At 38.8% G+C, this 22,692-nt stretch overlaps 1 protein-coding gene across 1 annotated transcript; it reads right to left on the bottom strand.

Moving 5' to 3' along the window:
• Window positions 1–7,231: 7,231 nt before the first annotated feature.
• GJA1 (gap junction protein alpha 1) lies at window positions 7,232–20,879 on the bottom strand. Its single transcript, XM_027600956.1, has 2 exons — window positions 20,661–20,879; window positions 7,232–10,175 (listed from the first exon to the last, which is right to left on the bottom strand). The coding sequence occupies exon 2, from the start codon at window positions 10,157–10,159 to the stop codon at window positions 9,011–9,013; it is 1,149 nt and encodes a 382-aa protein (XP_027456757.1). The 5' UTR covers window positions 10,160–10,175; window positions 20,661–20,879; the 3' UTR covers window positions 7,232–9,010.
• Between the last annotated feature and the right edge of the window lie 1,813 nt (window positions 20,880–22,692).

The raw sequence follows: 22,692 nt of genomic DNA on the forward strand, positions 1-22,692 counted from the left end.
ATAGGAACTGAATTTATGTGAAGTGCTTCTCACCTTGTTTTCTTTTCATATTTATACTGTTCTTATTTTCTAGTCCTTGTCTACACTGTTGAATTTGGCATAAGGCACTAAGACTTGTTTTCCAATGGCCTTGTGATACACAAATTGACATACCACTTTTTCACTTATTACAATTTTTACAGAAGTAGAAAACACACACACACACAATAGGAAAAGAAAACACAGAGGCTGTGTTTTGACGCTCTGAATTTGACTGTACTGGGTCTTTTTTTTCCAGCATTACTAACTTTCCCTTTGTTCATTTCTCTTGAAAGAAATTGTAAACATTAGTTACTGCTTTCCATTTATCAAGGACTTACTGCATGTCCTATGTACGTTATTCATATCTCATTTAATCATCACAACAACCTTGTAGAAATGAATGCTTATTTTTGTTTATAGTTGGGGGACTGAAGCTCAGATGTTATATAGATCTTGTTCAAGGTCACACAGTGGATAAATGACAACTAACTCAAGTAGTCTGTTTCAGTTTACCTGTACTTCTGTCAGCTTCAAAAATTCTGAGAACCATAAATTTAAATTAAAAAAATAGTATTTCTGGATAGACTCAAAAAATTCATGTTTGAAATTATGGGCATTGAAAAGTATGAAAGGAAAAGTACACTACTCCTCAAACTTCTAGCCCACAAGCAAAATATGCAAAATCTGATCATTGATGAAAAATACATGTTACTGGCTATAAATGGAAATGAACGGTAAAAATAAAAGTACACCATGTCCAAACCATCAATACAGCTTTACCCTGACATATGGTTGTATTTATGGTTTGGGGAGATACTAAAAATAAGAAAGGGCACAAGACTTGTTTAAAGCACCATCTTTTAAAAATGTAGTGTATAAGGATGAATACAAGACCAAATTTTACTTAATGCACCAAGAATTTTTTCAGACACCCTTTTCTTGACATTTCCTGTCTAATTCCACTTGTCATGTTTGCTTGACATGTCATTTCATTGCACAGCACACTTGTATTGATCATCTGAGGTTTGTGAACGCTTTTCAAGAAGCAACAGAGTTTATGTTCTACAAATATTGGAAATTCCCCAGAAGTCCTGGGATTTTTGGAAAATCTTCAGACATTCATGCTTCTAATTCTTGAAACCATCCGCAGCCTTAATGTAATGTGGCTTTTAAAAGCAGTGCCTGCATTTTAAAGGTCATCTTGCATTTAGCCACAAATTGAGAGGATTGTTAAACATACTTTTTAAATGAAAAACAAAATCCAGTCTAAATACCTGAACCAATCATAGGGTTATCTTTGTCACCACAAACTATAGGTCTTCCTTGACTTATGAGGGGGTTAATTCCCAATAAAACCATCTGAAGTTGTAAAGATCATTAAATCGAAAATGCATTTAGTACATCTAACCTATGGAACATTATAGCTTAGACTAGCCTACCTTAAATGAGCTCTGAACACTTACATTAGCCTACAGGTAGGCAAAATCATCGAACACAAAGCCTGGCTTATAATAGAGCATTGACTATCTCATGTAATTTATTGAATACTGTGCTGAAAGTGAAAAATTGAAGGACTGTACGGGTACAGAATGGTTGAGGGTTTACCTTCCTGATCATGTGGCAGACTGGGAGTTGCAGCTCTGCCCAGTATCACAAGAGAGGATCCTACTACATAATGCTGGCCCAGGAAAAGATCCAAATTCAAAATTTGAAGTACAGTTTCTACTGAATATTATTACCTTTGCACCATCATAAAGTCAAAAAAATCCTAAATCGAACCATCATAAATCGGGAACCATTCTGTATGGGCTTTGTACTGTGTTAGACTGATTCATGACACATTGAAAGAGTGAAGTTTCTTTTGTCTTAATGACTTATTTCCAAAGCTAAGGTGCTACTGTACACCTACAAAAGCTGTAAATTCCTATGTTAACTAGCTAACCACACTTTTTTCTATCAGAGCTACTCTTTTTTTCTTACGATATTAGTGTATTTTATATGAATAGATTCCCACACCAAAATTTTTCTCTAATTTGGTGTTACTTGGAATACATTATAGCTTCTTTAGCTCTTTTTTCACTCACACATAATAGCTAATTATCATGGAGAATCATCAGTTCAGAGGCAGAGCTTGCCTATAATGCTGATTAAAATTGACTGGTCAAATGCCAAGGCACCCTGGTTCCCACATTTGCCACGTTTGGAGTTTTAGATAACCATCACCTACAGTTCTTATACTCTTTAATTATAAATGCTGCAAGTCCTCCAGACAAGTGAGGACCAGAGTAAAGATGAAAACCAAACGAATATTTTGATGGTTTTTAATGATAGTCTTTAATTACAAATGTTAAACTCTGCTAGATTATTCCAGAGTTACTACTGAAATGTTTAACTTGGCACTTGTTAAAAAGTAAATATTTATGGGAGCAAGGAAAAGGTATATATGATGAAAGGAAGTGTTTGGTACCACAAATTAACAAACACCTAACAACAATCTTGGAACAAAACTATTCTACATGCGCATAAGAAATAGAAAGGAAGGAGTCTGATGGAAGCTTTATGTCATTTCATCCATTTTATCTTCAATTGCAAATTCAGCGTGGAAAAATTACACAATTGAAACTCCAGCTATGAACAAAACCTGAGAGGAAAGTGTGTGTGCGCGTGTGTGTGCGCGTGTGTGTGCGCGCGTGTGTGTGTGTATACAGCTATGACAAACCAGAAAACTCTGATGAGAGGTTAGACTGAAGAAACGAATGGAGAAGAAATGTGATTTAAAGTTCTACACTGAAATCCCCTCAATCACAATCTAATTTATTGTATCTGCTGTCATTTTTCGTTTTTAAAATTATGAATTACAAAATTATAAATTGTGATATGTTTTAAGTATCAGAAAGTAATATAACAGGCAAATCTCTGTTACAGTTTTAACTTACATTGAATTATAGATGGCAAGATGCTGGATATAGTTACATTTAATTTCCAAATTACTTTGGTCTCACTGGAATTTGAAACTCATGAATGTAAAGTGGTTCCCCCCAGATATTTTTTAATTACCTGCCCCAAAAAGGCAGTCATTGTCAAGCTTGGCCAAAACACGGAAAGTTGTCTCAGAACAAACATTGTCTTTAACTAGTTCTCCTGTTGTTCTATCTTTGAATAAATCTTTATATAGTGAGGAGCTTGGATGATTAGAAATTAATACGGTAGAGCACTATGAAGGCCAATGTAATTCCAGTTGCTCTGAGTTGAGGAAAACTTAAACTAGACCCACAATCACATCAAAGTCTTCAAGGGCAATGACCAATTCAACTTTGGGACTCTGGCTGGAGTTGAGGCTTCAAGGCCGGTTTTAATGAATCTCAACATTTTCCCCTTTGTTCCGAGAGTTCTTTGAGTTAACCTCAATTGTAGTCATTTTTATAGAGTTTAGGCTTAAGGTTAGCTTACATTTTGTGTGAGGAAGCTTTTTTCTAATTAATTTTCTAAATTAATTAACTGTGTTTAGAATTAATAAATATGCCTGAATATCTGAACTATATAACTCTGACCCAAGTTTTTCAAAGCAGAAGAAAGTCTTACACTTTTCTTCACTTACTTTTAAAATAAACTTCATGGTTTCTGCTACCATAGCAACTAAAAACTATCTTAATGTCTACAATAATTCCGATTAAGTTTTGTAAAGAGTGACTGACTCAGGGCGCCTGGGTGGCTCAGTCGTTAAGTGTCTGCCTTCGGCTCAGGTCATGGTCCCAGGGTCCTGGGATCGAGCCCCGCATCAGGCTCCCTGCTCAGTGGGAAGCCTGCTTCTCCCTCTCCCACTCCCCCTGCTTGTGTTCCTTGTCTCGCCATGTCTCTGTCAAATAAATAAATAAAATCTTAAAAAAAAAAAGTGACTGACAAGAGATTCCAGCACAAATGCCCAACAAGTCTCCAGTTCCATGTTGCATCTTTTTAAAGATTTTATTAATTTTATTTGAGAGAGAGAGAGAGAGCGCACGTGAGGGGGGAGGGTCAGAGGGAGAAGCAGACTCCCTGCCGAGCAGGGAGCCCGATGCAGGACTCGATCATGGAACTCCAGGATCATGACCTGAGCCGAAGGCAGTCGCTTAACCAGCTGAGCCACCCAGGCGCCCTGTGTTGCAGAGAGGCAGAGGGCTCATTGCATTAAATAAGACTAGGGCCAGGCTTTGCTTTCAAAGTGGGTGCCTCTTTGAGACAGTTTTTGTATTCAACAGGAAAGTGTGTAGGCATTGAAATTACTCTCCACGTCATAGCCCAAATAAACATTTGGTCATTTGGAAGAAACATCCGGCACCAGAAGAAATAATGATTTAAAATTTCGACACTTTTGAAGACCAGGAAACAAATGCAAAATTTTTCCTCCGAATCAGCTTTCTTCTTTACACGATACTCTTTATTCTTGTTGAAGCAGTGTTTCCACGGTATTTGTTCCGTGTCTGCTCTTGAGTTCTGAAAATTGCCAGCTGCGAATTCTGACATGCCAAGGGCTCAGCTGTATTTGCCCAACCAAGAAAAGGTAAAAACAGAATCTCAGAGCCAGTGAAAATTATAAACACGTTTCTACACTGTTGGTGTGCTGTTTATAAAAAGAACTCACTTTAAGACTTTAATAAGCCCCCAAACTTCATTATTTTGCTCTCCCTCCGAGTACAAAGCACAGATGTTTTGGCATGTTGGAATTTGAAGTTTGGAATTTTTAGGAGAGGCAGTGTGTGGGCAGAAAACTAGCATCCTGGGCAGGTTGAGGTTCAGCAATTTTCTCAAAATAAGGTAAAAAAACAGCCCATGGACTGGAAACTTAATAGAGACTCACAGTGGCTAGGATGTTAATGCACTGAACCAAAGAAGGACACTGGACTTCTTCCCAATATTTGAAGACATTAGACAATCGTGCCACTTTTAAAAATAGGCAGCATAAGCTTGCGTATGAAATTCTGAAGTAAAACAATGGTAACATAAAATATATGATTATCTAACAAAAGACTAGAGAATTTCACATAAAAGCGGAGGCTTTGGGCGCCTGGGTGGCTCAGTCGTTAAGCGTGTGCTTTCGGCTCAGGTCATGATCTCAGGGTTCTGGGATCGAGCCCCACATCGGGCTCCTTACTCAGCCAAAAGCCTGCTTCTCCCTTTGTCTGTTTGTGCTCTCTCTCTCTCTCTCTGTCAAATAAATAAATAAAATCTTAAAAAAAAAAAGCAGAGGCTTTGTTTAAAAATAAGTTTCCTAGTGTTTATAGAATAAGAAATAGTGTTGTAATACAATAAAAAAGAACCTTGGAGGGTGCCTGGGTGGCTCAGTTGGTTAAGCGACTGCCTTCTGCTCAGGTCATGATCCTGGAGTCCTGGGATCGAGTCCCGCATCGGGGTCCCTGCTCAGCAGTGAGTCTGCTTCTCCCTCAGACCCTCCCCCCCTCATGCTCTGTTTCATTCTCTCTCTCAAATAAATAAATAAAATCTTTAAAAAAAAAGAACCTTGGAGTTTCTCTTCCCTATTCCTATTATAATATTAAACTTTTTTTCCCCCAGCAGACTCTAGAACTGCCCTGCGTAATGATACCCATTAGCCACATGTGGCTGTTTAATTAAAATTTAAATTAATTCATTTCTTCAGATTCACTAGCCACATTTCGAGTGTTCAATAGATGATGTGGCTAGTGGCTACCATAGTGAACAGAATAAAACATTTCCACCACCATAGAAAGTTCTACTACTTCTAGAAGATTCAAAATATTTTTTTTAAAGATGAAATTTTATACAAAAAATGAGTAATATTCGTGGAATGAAACCACATTGTTTTCTCATAATTTTTAAAACACAACTCAATTTAATTTTTAGCTGTGGAAAGCAGGCAGCCAATTAAGCAAAATGTAGAGTGGAACATCTTTTTTAAACTTCTGGAAGGGTTCACCTTGAAGCTTCCTTGGGCAGGAATTGTGGGGCCATTCTAAAAGTTGCCACTCCTTAACAAACTACCTGACAAATGCTTAACAGTGATTTCCTTTGGGAATGAGAACTTCTTGGATACATGTATACATTTACAAAACTGTGTATTTCTAATATGCCTATTTTTAATAAATTGTGAAAGCTTTAAAGTTGGGAAATGTTTAGAATAAACTATTTCTGAAATACGTAACTCGCCCTCTCATGTCCACACAGCTGTTATCAGAAACCTATTTCATACCACCACCCTACTTCTTCAACATTCAGTGGTCTAATCATTTGTCCATTCATATCCTGTGACCCCTGCATGTGCAGGACAGAGAAACATGTACATTCAAATAAATCATTAGTTTCTCTATTCCCTGTAGTAGGTGCAAACCACACATGCACAGAGAAAACTTGCCTCTCCCATTGGTTTCTCAGCCAGCCAAATGATAATACCTGAAGATATGTTGACATTACCAATTACATAACTGACTGGGAAACTGGTTATTTAGATAATCCTTTGATCTTAAGCAGATCTCATAACCTTTGCTCATAAAAAAAAAAAGCAACTGAAGTGGACTAGATTACATTTCTAAATTAGTAATAATCTTATGCTGTAGTAATTGTTTGCTTTGTAATAATGTATATGTAGATTTAAAAAAAAGCTATTGAAATGTGACTTAGGAATATTACTGTTAATATATATTTAAAATTACAATATTATACATTGCCCCAAACTGTTCTACTCCCTCTGAATGATTCAATTTGGGGGGGTGGGCGGGAAGGGAACGTTAGGAATTTCTAAAATGTATCTTCTGTATTTTCACAATGTCTTGGATTAATGAACTCATAGATCTATTTCATTCTTTTGTCACAGAGCATAACCATACTGACTTTGTTCTTATTATCTCCAGGAGGCTCCACAGCTTTAAAATACCATCAACCTTATCTTTTTATGCTTCTGTCATGTGAGATATCTGCTAAATTACCTAACATTACCTTATTTTAAACTTTATCACACATCTCATTAATCTTACATCCCAAATGCTACACTTGGGTACTTTATCTTCTTCTCAGTTGAAGAAATACCCAAAAATGTTAACAATCAATGTTGCACTGAACCTAGCTAATGATAATTGTTTTAAAGACTCCTGAAACTTGTGAATCTTACTTGCCTAAATCATCATAACCAATGGAAATGTCTTTGATAATCGTGAATAGATGTACTACAAGGTTTAAAAATCACACAGGATATAGAGGCTATCCTTATACTAAATTAAAACTTTATTGAATAAAGAACACTCTCCAGAACACATGATCTGATGGACTAGGTCTACATTACATGCAATGAAGCTGAACATGACAGTAGTTTAACATGGAATGTCAAACAAATTAATATTTGTCATTGTACAAAACTGTTTATGTAGCTGACATGCAAGAAGAAAAGTATGATACTCTGCATTTTCACTAATCATCTCTGATGAGTTTTAAAAAGGCATCTGAAGAAACTGGTAGATTTCTTTAGGGTATATTTCAAATAAATTAGTTACATGTGTACTACTGAAACTCTTTCAACCTCTCTTGCATTCCAAATAAAATCTTAGTGCAAACATCAAAGTTGCTGGTCACTCCAAAAGACTGCCTAACTTATAATAGAATACAAGTTCTTAATTAATGAGTATTAAGTAGGACAAAACCAAGAATACCAGTTACTGCAAAATTCATTTAGGCACACTTAAAAGGCCACTCTAAGCATTTCTTCTAAGTGTCTCACATTAATTACTATAGCCTGTTTACAGTACTAAAATTCTATCATTCAAGCATCCATGATTACATTTCAGAAAAAGAAAATCATCTGTTTCAGCAATAGCATTACTGCTATATTCTAAAAAAGAGGGGGGGAAAAAAAGGGGGAAAAAATCACAATTAACAAAAACCAGTATCCACAATAGGATACATGGCGGGGCGGGGGCAGGGGGGAACCACTTAGGGGAAAAAAAAAGTGTGCTTTACTTGCACAGCAGGAATTATATAATGTAAACACCATATTGGCCCACACCACAAAATCCATGAGAAAGGCTCAAATTTGAACACTGTGTTTGCATTATTTTCAAATCTGTGTTTGTGAGTTTACACTGCTCTGCTTGTACCAATACATGACAAATAAAACACACTCTTCCACACACATACACATACAAGTGATTGTTAAATATTGAGCATGGCTTGCTTCCCTGACTCTAATTCAAAAAATGTTAAGTGTCATCCCAACTGTTTTAAAAATGTTTACAGAAACCATTAAATGAATGTGAACAGTAGTTGAGGAATGATGAAAAAGTGATAGCATTAATAGGATGCAAGTAGATGTAAAAAAAAATTAATAATGTACATATGACTGGCTGAGATTTGAAAATGCATGGAAAGTCTTCTGTGGGCCTTGTCTGAACCTTTAACTGATACCAAAAACAGAAAATACACTATGACAAGTCCACAGACACCTGGAGGGTCAGGCCTAGAACGCTTACCTTCAAAGTGCAAATTTTAACAATGGAATGTTTTAGCAGGGACATTAAGGACAACCCTCCAACTTTTTCTTGATAAAATGAAACAAGATGTTCAGGAAGTATTGTTTCCTGGCCAAAGTTATTTCAGTTTCATGGTAAAACAAAAAAGTATTTAACCAAAAATATCACCCACTCTTTCACATACACAGAACTATTCTTAGGGGGTGTGTGTGGGGGGGGAGAAAAAGCCCTTACCTATGTATCACCTAATGCAACTTATATTTAGAACTAAAGTTCTTTGAATCCACTACATTAAATACCAACTTGTACCTCCCTTAGCCCCTCCCTCTCCACCCACCTATCCCAAACACCCCCAATGAACCTAGGTATTCTAATGTCTTTGTGTTTTCTAAGCCTCATGACAAAGGCTGTTGAGTACCACCTCCACTGGAACAAAATGAACACCTAAGGTGCACTTTCTACAGCACCTTTTCTCTTCTCCACAACTTAGTGGAATCTCAATGCTCTCAAGCCTGGCTCTAGATCTCCAGGTCATCAGGCCGAGGTCGGCTGCTGGCACGGCTGCTGGCTCTGCTGGAAGGCCGCTGGTCCACAATGGCTAGTGGTTGCAGTTCATGCCCAGTAGCTAGTTTTTTAGAATTCTGGTTGTCATCAGGGAAATCAAAAGGCTGTGCATGGGAGTTGGAGATGGTGCTTCCGGCCTGCCCCATTCGATTTTGCTCTGCACTGTAATTAGCCCAGTTTTGCTCACTTGCTTGTTTGTTGTAATTGCGGCAGGAAGAATTATTTCTGTCTCCAGTAACCAGCTTGTACCCAGGAGGAGACATGGGAGAGAGGGGAGCTGTGGGTGAGGAGCAGCCATTGAAATATGCATATTTCGGAGATCCACAGTCTTTGGAGGGGCTCAGTGGACCAGTGGTAGCATGGTAAGGATCGCTCTTCCCCTTCACACGATCCTTAACACCCTTGAAGAAGACATAGAAGAGTTCGATGATGTTCAAGGCAAGAGACACCAGGGACACTACCAGCATGAAGATGATGAAGATGGTTTTCTCTGTGGGGCGAGAGAGGAAGCAGTCTACTTGATGAGGGCAGGGATCTCTTTTGCAAGTGTAAACGGCACTCAAGCTGAATCCATAGATGTACCACTGGATCAGCAAGAAGGCCACCTCGAAGACAGACTTAAAGAGGATACTGATGATGTAGGTTCGCAGCAGGCCCCCTCGCATTTTCACCTTGCCATGCTCTTCAATACCATACTTGAACTTCTTTATTTCAATCTGCTTCAAGTGCATTTCCACGTTGACACCATCCGTTTGGGCAACTTTGAGTTCCTCCTCCTTCTTGTTCAGTTTCTCTTCCTTCCGCATCACGTAGAACACATGAGCCAGGTACAAGAGTGTGGGAACAGACACAAATATGATCTGCAGGACCCAGAAGCGTACATGAGAGATGGGGAAGGATTTGTCGTAGCAGACATTTTCACAACCAGGTTGTTGAGTGTTACAACGAAAGGCAGACTGCTCATCACCCCAGGCCGACTCAACTGCTGTCCCCAGTAGCAGAATTCGGAAAATGAAAAGGACAGACAGCCACACCTTCCCTCCAGCGGTAGAATAGGCTTGAACCTTGTCAAGGAGTTTGCCTAAGGCACTCCAGTCACCCATGTTGCCTGGGCACCACCTAAAAAGAAACAAGACAACTAAATGATCACGGACTACAAATTATTAGTTAAAATGTACAGATGTTTCCAGTCAACAGTCAAAATACTATAAAAGGTCTCATATCCTTCTATCACTTTTCAAAAAAAAAAAAAGTGCAAACTCTTCCTATCCCATTTTTCCCTGCAAACAAATCTCACAATTTTCTTGAGATACGGTAAGTCTTAGAAGCAGAGCTGATGTGCCCAGTAAATTGCAATCTTAACTTGCAAAGATATGTTACTTGCTCAACCATGTGACTTGAGAAACTGTCTATGCTAAGTGCCTCTGCTTATTTTATCCATCTGATAAATGAGGGCAATTCTTGCCGGGTAGGCTTGTGTCTGGATACATGCCTAAGCAAAATGCTGAAGGATGGTATTCAAAAAGTATGGATATTTTAGAACTGGGATAAGAACACCCATGAACACACACAACCTGTTTCCAAACCTCAATCCTATTATATAGCATTTTATTCCTAATTATACTCTGAACTGTTTCACCTTGCTATTTCAATTGTATTTTGTGCATATTCTATATTATGGTCATCTATACTGCTGTTTCTTCTTAAGCAGTGACTTAGGTGGTTCAGAAGTCTGTCTTCTGCCCAGAGAAAAATATGTTGTACTAAAATTCACCATTTTGACATAATGTGTCATTATGTTCAGGAAACTACTTTCAAAACAAGCGAAGATTAAATGCACATCACATTTCTTTTTTTACAAAAAAATTTGTTTATTTTAGAGAAAGAGTGCTTGTGCGCGCGAGTTGGGGGAGCAGAGGGAAAGAATCTTCAAACAGACTCCCACTGAGTGTGGAGCTCCACATGGGGCTTGACCTCATCACCCATGAGATCATGACCACAGCTGAAACCAAGAGCCAGAGGTCTAATCGACTGAGCCACCCAGGCACCCCCGCACATCACATTTCAAGTAAAAGTTCAATTTGTCGCAATACTAATTATAGCCTAAGGGGCGGGGGGGGGGGGGTGGTGGTGGACACCATTTTAAAAGTGTTATCTCTAGCAAAAATGATTGGCTTTTCATCTTTTGATTGCTGTATACTTTCAAGTTCCCTTATCAGGCTTTGGGACCCTCATCCTATAGACTAGATTTAATTTTTCTATCAATACCTAGATATCTTAAGCCTAGGACTTCCCCATTGCTGGGGATGAGAAATGGACCGAAGTCTGTGGAGATGACATGGATCTCAAAAGTTATTTAGCTAATTCAATTCATACTTCTAATGCCAATAGTTCACTTAACTGATGAAAGTGGAGCTCTTTTTTTTTTTTTAAGATTTTATTTATTTGTTTGGCAGAGAGAGATATAGCAAGAGAGGGAACACAAGCAGGGGGAGTGGGAGAGGGAGAAGCAGGCTTCCCACGGAGCAGGGAGCCCGATGCGGGACTCGATCCCAGCACCCTGGGATCATGACCTGAGCCTAAAGCAGACGCTTAACGACTGAGCCACCCAGGCACCCCGAAAGTGGAGCTCTTAAAGGTATAGGAAATATTCGGCTATCAGTAGAGCCACAAGGAGAATTATGATCCCAAGGCTAGGATTTCCAATGCACCACACTGGTTTTAAAATTATAGTAAAGCTGGATTAAGGCTAGAAATGTTTTCATGCTTTGATACAATCTTAGCAAGGGCTGAGAGCTGGGAATAAATGAGTGACATTACATGTGGCAGGCATAGAGAATATAGTTTAATTTTCAGAGAGTAGTAAGTAGAGAGTAAAAAAAGGATGAAGAGGTCAAAGATTATTTAATAATCAAAAACAAGCAAAGCAAAGCCTTTCCAGGAGCTTAGTAATGAAATTTTAAATAGTGCAACTGAAAGTAGGATTATACAGGCTTCTTGGAAATATGTTCATTATCTGAATACGAAAGTTTCTCATCTGGTATTGAATTATGAGCCACCTTCCACTTGTAGGAAGTAAATGAAATCCAAGGGAGTCTTCTTCCCCACCATGCAACATTACATTGCTGTTTAATGCCTGCACCTCTGGGCTACAGGGGCCAGAAAAAATTAAATGGAAATCTGGCCTGGGATTTCCTGGATGGAACAAAGAGATGGCTGATCCATAATGTGAAACTATGTACCAGCTATCTAAATCTAAGTTGATGGGTGTCTTTGATGGCAACCCAAAGACTGGTGCCAAGGAATGCTAAGGGAAGAGTGGGAGGTAGGTGGGCAGGTCACAGAAATAATGCTTTTCCAGTGGTCATAAAAAAGGGAGCTTCCCTTCCACTTTTGGGAAGGACCATTTTAGATTCTGAAGTGACATGTTAGACAGTGAAACTGATATATAAAAAGAGCAAAGAACAAAAGAACAAAGGGAAAAAAGAACAAAGGCTTTTAAGGTTGACAAAGAGAGTTAAAGAGTCAAGGGAAGGCTCAAAGTGATAGGGAGTAATTTAGCTTTGAGGGACAGTTTGATGGTGAGAGAACATAAAAGAAAAAACCTACAATTTAGCAGAAAATACTACCCTGGGAATGAAGAAGTACAGTCCATGAGGGTCAAACAAACATAACAGAATTTTTGGAGCTCTATCAGTAGATAGTTTCTATGTGATGATGTGTAAATTGGCCTTAATTCTGTTTTCAGAGAATTACAATATTTTGCCAGTGTCATCTGCTTTTGCTCAATACTCCAATTGCCGGGAGGGAAGTGGGACGGTGAAATCAACTCTAAAATGATAAACTGTCTGCATACATCTCATCAAATTCACTCAATGATCGAGCTCAAGACAAATTTAACATGTTTAGATATATTACCGGGCATACTGAGAAGTCATTTTGGTCAGTGTTTCATCATTATTCAAGGCTCAAAGTTAAAATAGGATTATGTAGACGCTTGTGGCAATTAATGACTAAGCTTCGGTACATTCTATGGAAAATAAAACTTGACTTTCATCCAATTCTGAGATTCCCAAAAATGCCCCACAGTGCCAAAGTATGTGAATTGGGTCACTGAGCAGTTCACTAGGTAGTATTCTTTATTAATACACCAGCAATTTAATTGCAAAGTTGTCTTTTCTTTAAGCACCCACAGAGTTGTCATTTGCATTAATGAGTTATACTCTTTCATCTGAATGAGATGAATTGTCCAATTAGACACCTGGTATCCTGTAACCAGTCATTACCACTATCATAGAGACCATCAGATAATGTTTAATGTGATGGTTTATAATGCTTGTGATTTTCAAGGAGAGGTAACAAAAATAGTTACCTTTTCTGGGTAGGTGTTCCCTTTGTTCTGAGTCAAAAGTTCTATCAACTAATTGACCCTCCCACACCCCATTAGTATTTTCATTTTTCCAAGTCTTAGTCAAAAAATTAATGTCTTTTTATAAATAATAGGCATAATTATATGTTCACAGAATCTCTGGCATTGATTTACACACTACAGCCCTCATTCATATTCACCAGCATTAAGACAGGTCTATTTTTTGTATGATACACAAGAAAAGCACAGCAGTGGAGGCAGCTGAATGTTCATCATATATATTCATGCCTCTACCTCTAGGTTCCCAGGTTGGAACTTTCTAAGTAGGATAAGTAAGGTCTCCGTTAAGGAGTTATGCAAATGATTGACAGCAGTTGGAGCATCCTTCTTCTGTCCTCTGTGTACCATATTAGGTCACATTTTCCTTTGCTCTTTATGGCCCTCTAGTCTAGAGGCCAAAAGCCACAGATATCCAAGCATGACCACCTCTCCAGTGGTTCCCGAACCGCACCACAATCATTTGGTAGCATTTGTTAAAAACATACATTCCTGGCACTCACCAGCCTGACTAATCTGATTTGGGGGGGGGGGGGGGAGAGTGCTGGGATATTAGTTTGTCTCTTTTCTCTTTTTTAAACAAATGCACCAGGTGATTCTGAAGTCTCAGGCCAGGAGGCAAGCCAAGGGTTCCTTGACATTTTCGGTGCTCTCTTGTTCAAAATATTTAGGACTGGGGAAATGCCAGGAGAGCAGAAAGGGACAGAGAGTACCTAAAAAGGCAAAAGGGGTGGCCCAGGATCAGGAGCAGAGGCTCACCGGGTGCCTGGGAATGAAGCTCACCCTTCACAGCACCACCTTGTGTCACTCCACTTCCATCTGACGTGCCCCAAGTGCACAAGGATTCAAACACCTTATTTAAAATGAAAAAAGTCTTCAATTTTAAATTACCTTTTTTTTTTTTTTAAAGATTTTATTTATTTATTCATGAGAGACAGAGAGAGAGAGGCAGAGGGAGAAGCAGGCTCCCAGGCAGCAGGGAGCCCGATGCAGGATTCGATCCCAGGACCCTGGGACCATGACCTGAGCTGAAGGCAGACGCTTAACCATCTGAGCCACCTTTTGACTGTCCCTTTTGCCAGAGCAAATCACCATGCCAAAGCTGTAGTCAAGTCATTTCATGTCATTAATATACTAAGAATTGTTAGGAAAACTAGAAAGTATTTTAATTTCAATTTTAAAGAATTTCCCAAATGACAGCTGTAATGAGCTTGGAGCAGGGACTTAAAAATGGCAAATGGGATTGTTAAAAACTAACGTGAGACATGACACCTATCACCTTTTTTATGACTGAAAGTAAGCACTTAGAGAAGATGAAGAAAAAAATAAAATCACGAGGGCTAAAAATGTGTAAGAAAATGACTATGTAAGTTCCTCATAAAAATCATTAAATAGATCTATCTGGGGAAAAGTGTAATGCTATGTGTTAAACATACTACAACCAAAAAAATTTTAAGCCCCTAAGCTAAAATGTAAACCTCCTAATGTTTTTCTTGAACTTTTATAAGAACCCCTGTCCCTTGCAGTAAATGTCTTTGAGGGGGCTCAGTCAAGACCATTCCTCTACAGTTACAATGGCCAGATGTTCCTTGGTAATATTCACATCCACACATAATTAACATAACCCACATTCATTCTGTCAGCAAATACTATAGGCTTTATCTTCCTCCAAAACCCAGACTGACGAATCTCTCCACCACCCCTGCTCCTAGCCCCATCTTGGCCATCATCACCTCCTCAGGTTTCAGGTCACTGGCCTAGTCACCCTGCTCGCCAAACCATTCTCCTCCAAGAGTCAACCTCAAGAATGAACACTCAAGCTCGGCTCTGTCTCTGTGGTTCACTTCCTCACTTCTGTAGGTCTCCACTCTGGTCTCACTTCATCAGCCAGCCCTCTGGTCCGCTCACTTCCTAGTCCCTTTGTCCTGTTTTTTGTTTGTTTGTTTTGTTTCTTTTTAATGGTCTTTAGCTGTACTTAACGTATTACATATATTTACCTGTTTGTTGTTTGTCTCCCTCCATGGCAAGGACTTAGTACTATCTGCTTTCCTCCACTACAATGTGAGCTCCTCGAGGACGTGTCTTTGTCCACGGCTGTAACCACAGTACTTAAGAGTCAGAGATACTAAATATCTATTAAATGAATTAAAGGAGGCCTGTACCAAAAAAAAAAAAAAAAAAAAAGGCACCAGGTTCCATTCATCGGTGTTGTTTACTACCTCTTTGGGATTCTCTTATGTATATCCCAAACTTCTGAAGTTTCAATTAATTAAAAAAGGGACTTTCATAGTTAAAAAAAAAAAAAAAGGACTGTCAGCATCTCCTGCTATACAGGCATTAAATTTTCAAGTGATAATTGCTAAAACAGAAAACTGTCTGTTGAAACAACATACTTCAAGTGATTCCTGAGCAGTCAGTAAGGACTGATGTAAGAAAAAAAAAAGTTCTTTAACAGAGAGCTTCTTGAATTTATTACGTGACATCATAGTAATTTGGGATTCTTGCAGCACTGCGTCAGGTATCGACGATGTTTACTCAGTCTTACTATTCTGTTGTTACAGGTTAAGATTTTAAAACAACCACCCCGTGCTGTCATCCCCCCAATTCTGCAGTATTCTCACTCTGTACTATGTGATGCAATCACGGCTGAGAATAAGTAACACCCAGAGTGTCTCGCAATAGAAGAAACGGCCTGTTTAAACTTGTTTCTATTTCAAGGATGACAAATCTTGAGGTAGGCTGGGGCTCTGAAGGGTTGCTGATAGCAACCCTGGGTAACAGAACATCTCGGTGTAGTCGTCTACGCAGGCAATTAAGTGATTTGAATCGGGTACCATGGCAAATATTCCCAGTTCAAATAATACACAACCTTTTGCTTCCTTATACCTGGACTGTTACCCTAATTCTGTGGTGTGTCAAACCTACTCCATTTAAACATCTATTTACAATTCTGCCTCATGGTTCCCCGATTATCCTTAGATTCCTCTATAAAGAATGATACCATTTTATTTCCTCAGGCATATGATGCACAGCATAGAACTGCATGGTTTGTTTTTTGGGGGGTGGGAGATGGGCGAGGGGTGGGGTGGGGAGAGACTAACCTTTCTTTCCTTGGTTCTTACCCCTGTTCATCACATAAGTCAATCTATATCAACGTCCACAGAACAATGAGATGAGATGGATGTTGAGGAGTGAGGGACTCCAAAGATAGTATGAGGCCTACCAAAGAGAGACAACACCCCACCCCAGTTCTGCAGCCACCACTCAACTCCCCCACTAATAGAAGTGCCTCATGGTCACTTCATGGGTGCTAGAAGAAAAACCCTAAGCCAGAAGCCGCAGGCAAAAAGCCACGTTCTTCTATTGTGATCTGATGAGCTTAAAAAATGTAATTTCTGTCAGTTCTTGGTGTTCCCCTCCACTCACCTGCAAATTGACTATTTTTATTGAACAGCCTGGTTATTTTCTCATCATGTAAACACACCATTAGGGTACTCACAAGTGTATTGATTAAGAACAGTCTATTTTCTTCAGTGAGCACTGAATAAGATAACTCATGTACTTGGAGTTCTTATAAGAGCTCAATGAAGTTTAGCTATTATTCTTTAAAAGATCTTTAGATATAGATACAGGTCATGTATTTTCTTATCTTGGAATATTTAGCAAAACAGCAACTAGGAAATGATTAACCTTTTCCTAATGGTAATCAAAATTAGTTTTCAAGACGTTCTTGTAATGAGTACAATATTGCTAATAGCAATCCCATACAGATCTGTGAGAAGGAAGAATTTACTCTTTATCAGTTGATAAGGAGAAAAAAACCTCGAAGAATGTCTGCCTGTCTTTGTTTCTATTTGAAGGCATCTTCCCCAAATCATGAAAAGAGCCATATCCTATGACATATCCAGAGACATATCTGGCTCACAGAAATTGCTAAAAACAAACACAAAAAAACCCCACCACTCCATTTCTGTATTACTGTGAATTTTAAGCATTCCATAAAACACATTTTCTAGAAATTAATTAGAAAGCTACGGAAATTTGGATATAAAGATTACAGAAAATTTTAAGGCTAAAGCCATTGATATACATATCTCATCATGGTTTGTGTTTTCATTTTGGCAAAAGACAGGATGTACCTACATAGCCAAGTGGTGAATTTAGACAGGCTAAGTGAAGATTTTAGGTAGTTATCCCAAGGATCAAAAAATATATAATCAATCTCCCAATGAAGGAGAAACTCTGGGGATTTTTTTCTTAAACTTGACTTACCTATACTGCATATTGACCTTAATGATAAACACTAAATTAAACTACTTTTCCCTCCAGAGCTGAACTGCCATCTGTGGATAAGCTTCAACAATCTATTTAAACAACCAAGAATCTTGGAGGGAAGTCAGAACAACAGGAAAGGTGGAGTAGAAAGTATTAATCACTGGTGACTTCCCTATCATTCCCTTCCCTCTGGTATCATATATAAAAGGCTCTGAGGCTTCATACTAAGCGATACCTCTGGATATTATAAAAGAAAGGAAGGAATGCACTGTATCATGAGTTTCCATCCTTCTCTATGCAGGAATTGGAAACATCTAAGAAAACAGCTCTCAGTATCTGCAAACACACCCTTTTAGATGCTTGCTACAGAGTATCTTTGAAACCTTGTTTGTTTCCCAGAGAGGGTCAGCAATATGGGAATCAATCTTACAGTAAAGGGTGAGAAACTGAGGGGATGGGCAGCTGTGGTGATAAACTCTAAAAGGCATTAGAAAAATGTGGAACCTGTTTAAACAGTGAAGAAAGTAGGAGCACAACACTACCACTGCCATTTTCCACGCAAAGGACAGGTGACAGCTATACTCTGACTTTGGGAAGTACATATCATCACACATACACACTGCCAGGACAGAACCTACTCCTGCCATAATTCTCCATTGGCCTACCTAGAAAAATTAATTACCCTTCCCCAGAGGTGTTTTCTACCTAACCAGTTTTTTTTTCATTATTTGAGATGGAATTAAGTTAATGAGATCTCTGCATTACGACAGGCTTTTATTTTCACAATCCTTGTACAAAAATAAAAATTAGGCTTCTTTAAGAAATCTCAATCTATTGTTCAAACTGCAACGGGGCACTTTGTGATCAAGTGTGCCCAATTTTCAAAGGGTGAGAGGAAGCATCTTTTTCTTACTAACTTGATTGGTGATACAGAAATTAAACCCACCTCCAAATAAACCCAAAGCTACCAACAATGTGTAGCTCTCCTTTTCCCACCCCCACTTTGCACTTCTGAAGAAAAACACAGGCACGCCTCAGGGTGAGGATGAGTATGAGGCTGGTCAAGGGGAGATTATGATAAACTTTATCGGAGACGCTCAGCAAACATTTGGATGCCGAAGAGGATAGTGTGGGCAATCCGCTGCTCGGAACTCAAGGTTTGAGTTTCCGAATTCTGTACTGATTTGCCTTTGGACACGTCATTAGCTCTTCCCTCATTTCCTTACGGGTACCTCCTCCCCCCGGCTCCCCACTCCCATTCTTGGGAAGTTTTGAGAACTTCCAAGAGAGTTACAAGTGCAGTATAAGCACGGTAATTCCCAAGGTACTCAGATTGCCTTACCAACGTTGACACGGTAGGATTCAACAAGTTTAAGAGGAAAAAAAAAAGGAGGGGGGAGGGAAGGTAAATTGGATTGACACGTTTAATTAAATTAATCGTTTGCTCTTCTTTTACCATTTGGCACGAAGTCCATTTGCCCCTGCTCCTTTTCCCCCCTCCCCTTTCTTCACAGTGGCGGCCGCGGACTTCAGCTCGGTTTGACTGGTAAGGATTTCAGGGAAACGTAGCAAACCTCGACAAACCCCGCGGTCGGGCAGCGCAGGAGTCCCGGGCAAGCCCGACGGGTGCTAAGATGGCAGAGGAGCCCCGCGCCCCTCCTCCCCCCCTCCCCCCCCCCAGCCTCCGCATAAGCTTTCATTTTTATTTGCTTTTCAGCATTCGCCGGTGCAAATACTTCAAACCTCAGGGTCGCACCAAGAATTTAAACTAATTACTTTGGCCTGTGAAGTGTGAACAGACAAAATCCTTAGCGGGCACGAAAATGCATGGCTGCACTTCTGGCTAACAGAAGGCGTGTTACCAACAAGAGCATTTAAGAAACTGAACCTTTAACATAACAAATCAACGTAATCACTGCCTACAGGCAGCACCCAAGCACCTCCAACCCAAAGTTGCCCTACAGTTCTGAAGTATGTTACAGGTTCGGACAGGCAGAAGAGGGGTCGGAGGGGTGGGGGGTGGCTAGCTCCCTCTAAGGCGCTGTTTAAGAAATTTTGTTTCATATTCTTTCTAAGAGTTTCAGTCTTAGGAGACGGTTTTGGAAATGCACCCTGGCATTCACTTTTGTTCTAAACGTCTCTTCCCTTCTAATGCTTTGTAAGTAACCACCACCCATTCAAGGGATTTAATCTGCTGAATTGCCAACGTGGTCGAGTAAAAAAGGTGGCTCTCCTGAGGGTCTCATGTTTCCATAGTGGTTGCTAACACAAAGTAACAACTTACTGTTGCTTTAAAAACCTCAATATTACAACTCTGATTTTTATATCTTTTTGTTTACCGGGGAAAATTCTAGGAAGGGACCACGTGGAAGTCAAGTAACCGCAAGGTCTTAACAAAGCACTTTGTTAAGAAGTTTGCTTTGCACAGCTATAGAACATCAATCAGGATTTACATATGAAAAAGCACAAAGTGTAGAACTCTATAGCAAGCAAGCTAAGCAAATTTGCACTTTGATTTTTTTGTTTTGTTGTCAGTCAAATCCCCAACCCAGGCCCCAATCATCCCCCCCCAGTTACAAAACACCTAAACTATTATCGATTACCAAAAAAAGTAAAATTATACTCTAAAATGAAGAACCAAATATCCAGTAAACTGGTGCTTTATTCTAATCGGAAAGGTTTGGATCTTATTTTACCTGTTGCATTATTGTTAGAAACATTTCAACAGTTAATACTGAACGTTCAATTTTAAATTTAAAACTATAGACACATTTTCAAGTACATCATTCCACTTACAGTATCATATCAGAGCTACATTTAACACATTTTAAAACTTTAGACAACTTTTACGTGTAGAAAAAGAAACGAATAGGTAAAGGTTTTTTTTTTTTTTTTTAACTTACTCTTTTTCTTAAAAGAAGTAGGCACGCCAAGTGATTGAACTCCTTGGAGGATGAAGTAAAATGAAAAAGCAAGTTCAGGCACTCAGACCTGTCTATTTAAAGTTTAAAAGTCTGCTGCTGTTTGGTACTTTCTTCACTCCTTCCCCCTAATGAAAGAAAAGTGCTGATACCTCGTAAAAGCTTTTTTCTAATTGGAGCACAGAGCTTTTAAAAGTTTCAAGCCACTGACTCAACGAGGAGGAGGGGCTGGAGAAGGGGAGGGGCAGAGGAAAGGCGGGGAGGAGAGTGGGGAGGAGGGCGGTGAACGTGGAAGGGTGGGGGAAAAAAGGCACAGAGGAATAGCCAGGTTGAGATCAAGTTGTAGTTTAAATTTGCTGACGAGAAAAATGGAATAGCATTAGAGAAGTGAATGCCACTACTTGTAGTTACTCTTTATAGATAGCAATTACTAGTTTTAGCTAGTGCTTGTTTCACCAAAAGTCCAGGGATAATAAAAAGTTATGTATTTTATAATACTACAATCTTTTCTTAAATTATATATATATGTATATTGCATGTTTCATGTTGCAGTAAATAAAAATGGTGGAACAGAGTTTAGCCAGTGCAAACTTGTTTCATATTGGCTAAGGTGTGTGAAGTTAAAGGTGGGTGTGAGTTATTTGATGATCTAATTCCTTTCCTCTTAATTTAAGTAGGGACAATTAACAAAGGAAATGGTGGGATGGGAGAGAGACATTGCAAAAATGAACATATATGGTGGTATGCCCATCCCAAATCCACCTTCCAACCCCCCTGACTGCTTTGAATTTTTACTCTTTCCTTCAGTTTAGTAAAAACTAGTTTTATATTTACAACTGTATTGTATATAAAACATTTTGACTGTGAGTTCGTGGTATCTGACCTCTACCAGGTCTTTGAGGAACTGAAAATTTATAATATCTCAGTTCCATTCATGGCAATGCATTAAAAAATAATGCATTTGCAGTGAAAAGTCAGGATTTTTTTTTTTAATGAAATACCCACATGTAAGTTGGCATTAAGTGGGTCCCAAAACTATTGACCCTCCTGGTGACCATCTCCCTCTCCAAAACCCACTGTAGAGTTTTCTGACCAATGACAGCAGAACTGTGCAAACAATTTTTAGATGATTTTCCTCCACTTCCCTCTTCAGCACTCTTCATTAGGGTTTATAATAGCCTGAGTCATGTTGCCTCATTCTTAGAGTGGGTAGCTCCTTTGAGGACTCCCCAGATGCCATGCCAGAGGGCTGCGGTAGGACAATTCCCCATAAACAGACTTCAGTGATGCTCCTGAAGTTGGGCAGGGAAATCTCTTGGCCATTATTTTCTGGAAACAAAGCAAACTCATCTAGCCTGAATATTCCTTACTCTTTTCTCACTAATACAAGTACCAAGGAAAGGAGATGGCAAATATTTCCTGACAGATACCTTTCCCTACTTTCATTAAAATGATTATAAAACACCTTTTGAAATGTTGTTATTTTAAGACACAATTTTGCTCTCATTTGCTGGGCTATACTATTTCCAAGGGTACATTTTTCTTTAAGTTAAAGAAGGTGAATAAAGAAGTAGAAATCGTAATCTGACTTTCATATCTCCAAGCTCAGCAACCCATGAATATTGTTTTGGTCTTGTATATATATCATCCTGTCCTTCACATGAGTCTATTGTGTTGTCCTAACTAAAAATTATTGTATTCAATTCAGAAAACATTCACGAAAATGTGATTTATTCTCTTTATTATAAGAAACTCTGCTTCCCCCCTTAAAAAAAAAAAGTCTGTGCTTCATTTAGTTTACATTACTATGTGTTTTACTTTAATAAAATTATTTATCAAGTACAATTGTTATTGCATTTATCCATTTTATTTTAAAAATCTCCTAAAATGCTAATTCAGAATTAGTTGCATGATAGAAAAGTTGTGATTATTTTATAACAAGGTTTTTTTAAACAAAAAATTGTGTTTGTTTTCAATTATGTTTTGTTAGTATACAAAAGAATATTGATGTTTA

The sequence above is a fragment of the Zalophus californianus genome, chromosome 7 (genome assembly GCF_009762305.2).
Source record: "Zalophus californianus isolate mZalCal1 chromosome 7, mZalCal1.pri.v2, whole genome shotgun sequence".
In the NCBI taxonomy this organism is placed as follows: domain Eukaryota; kingdom Metazoa; phylum Chordata; class Mammalia; order Carnivora; family Otariidae; genus Zalophus; species Zalophus californianus.

Excerpts from the sequence above, each read along its gene's own strand:
- GJA1 (XM_027600956.1), bottom strand. The coding sequence starts at position 10,159 with ATGGGTGACTGGAGTGCCTTAGGCAAACTCCTTGACAAGGTTCAAGCC.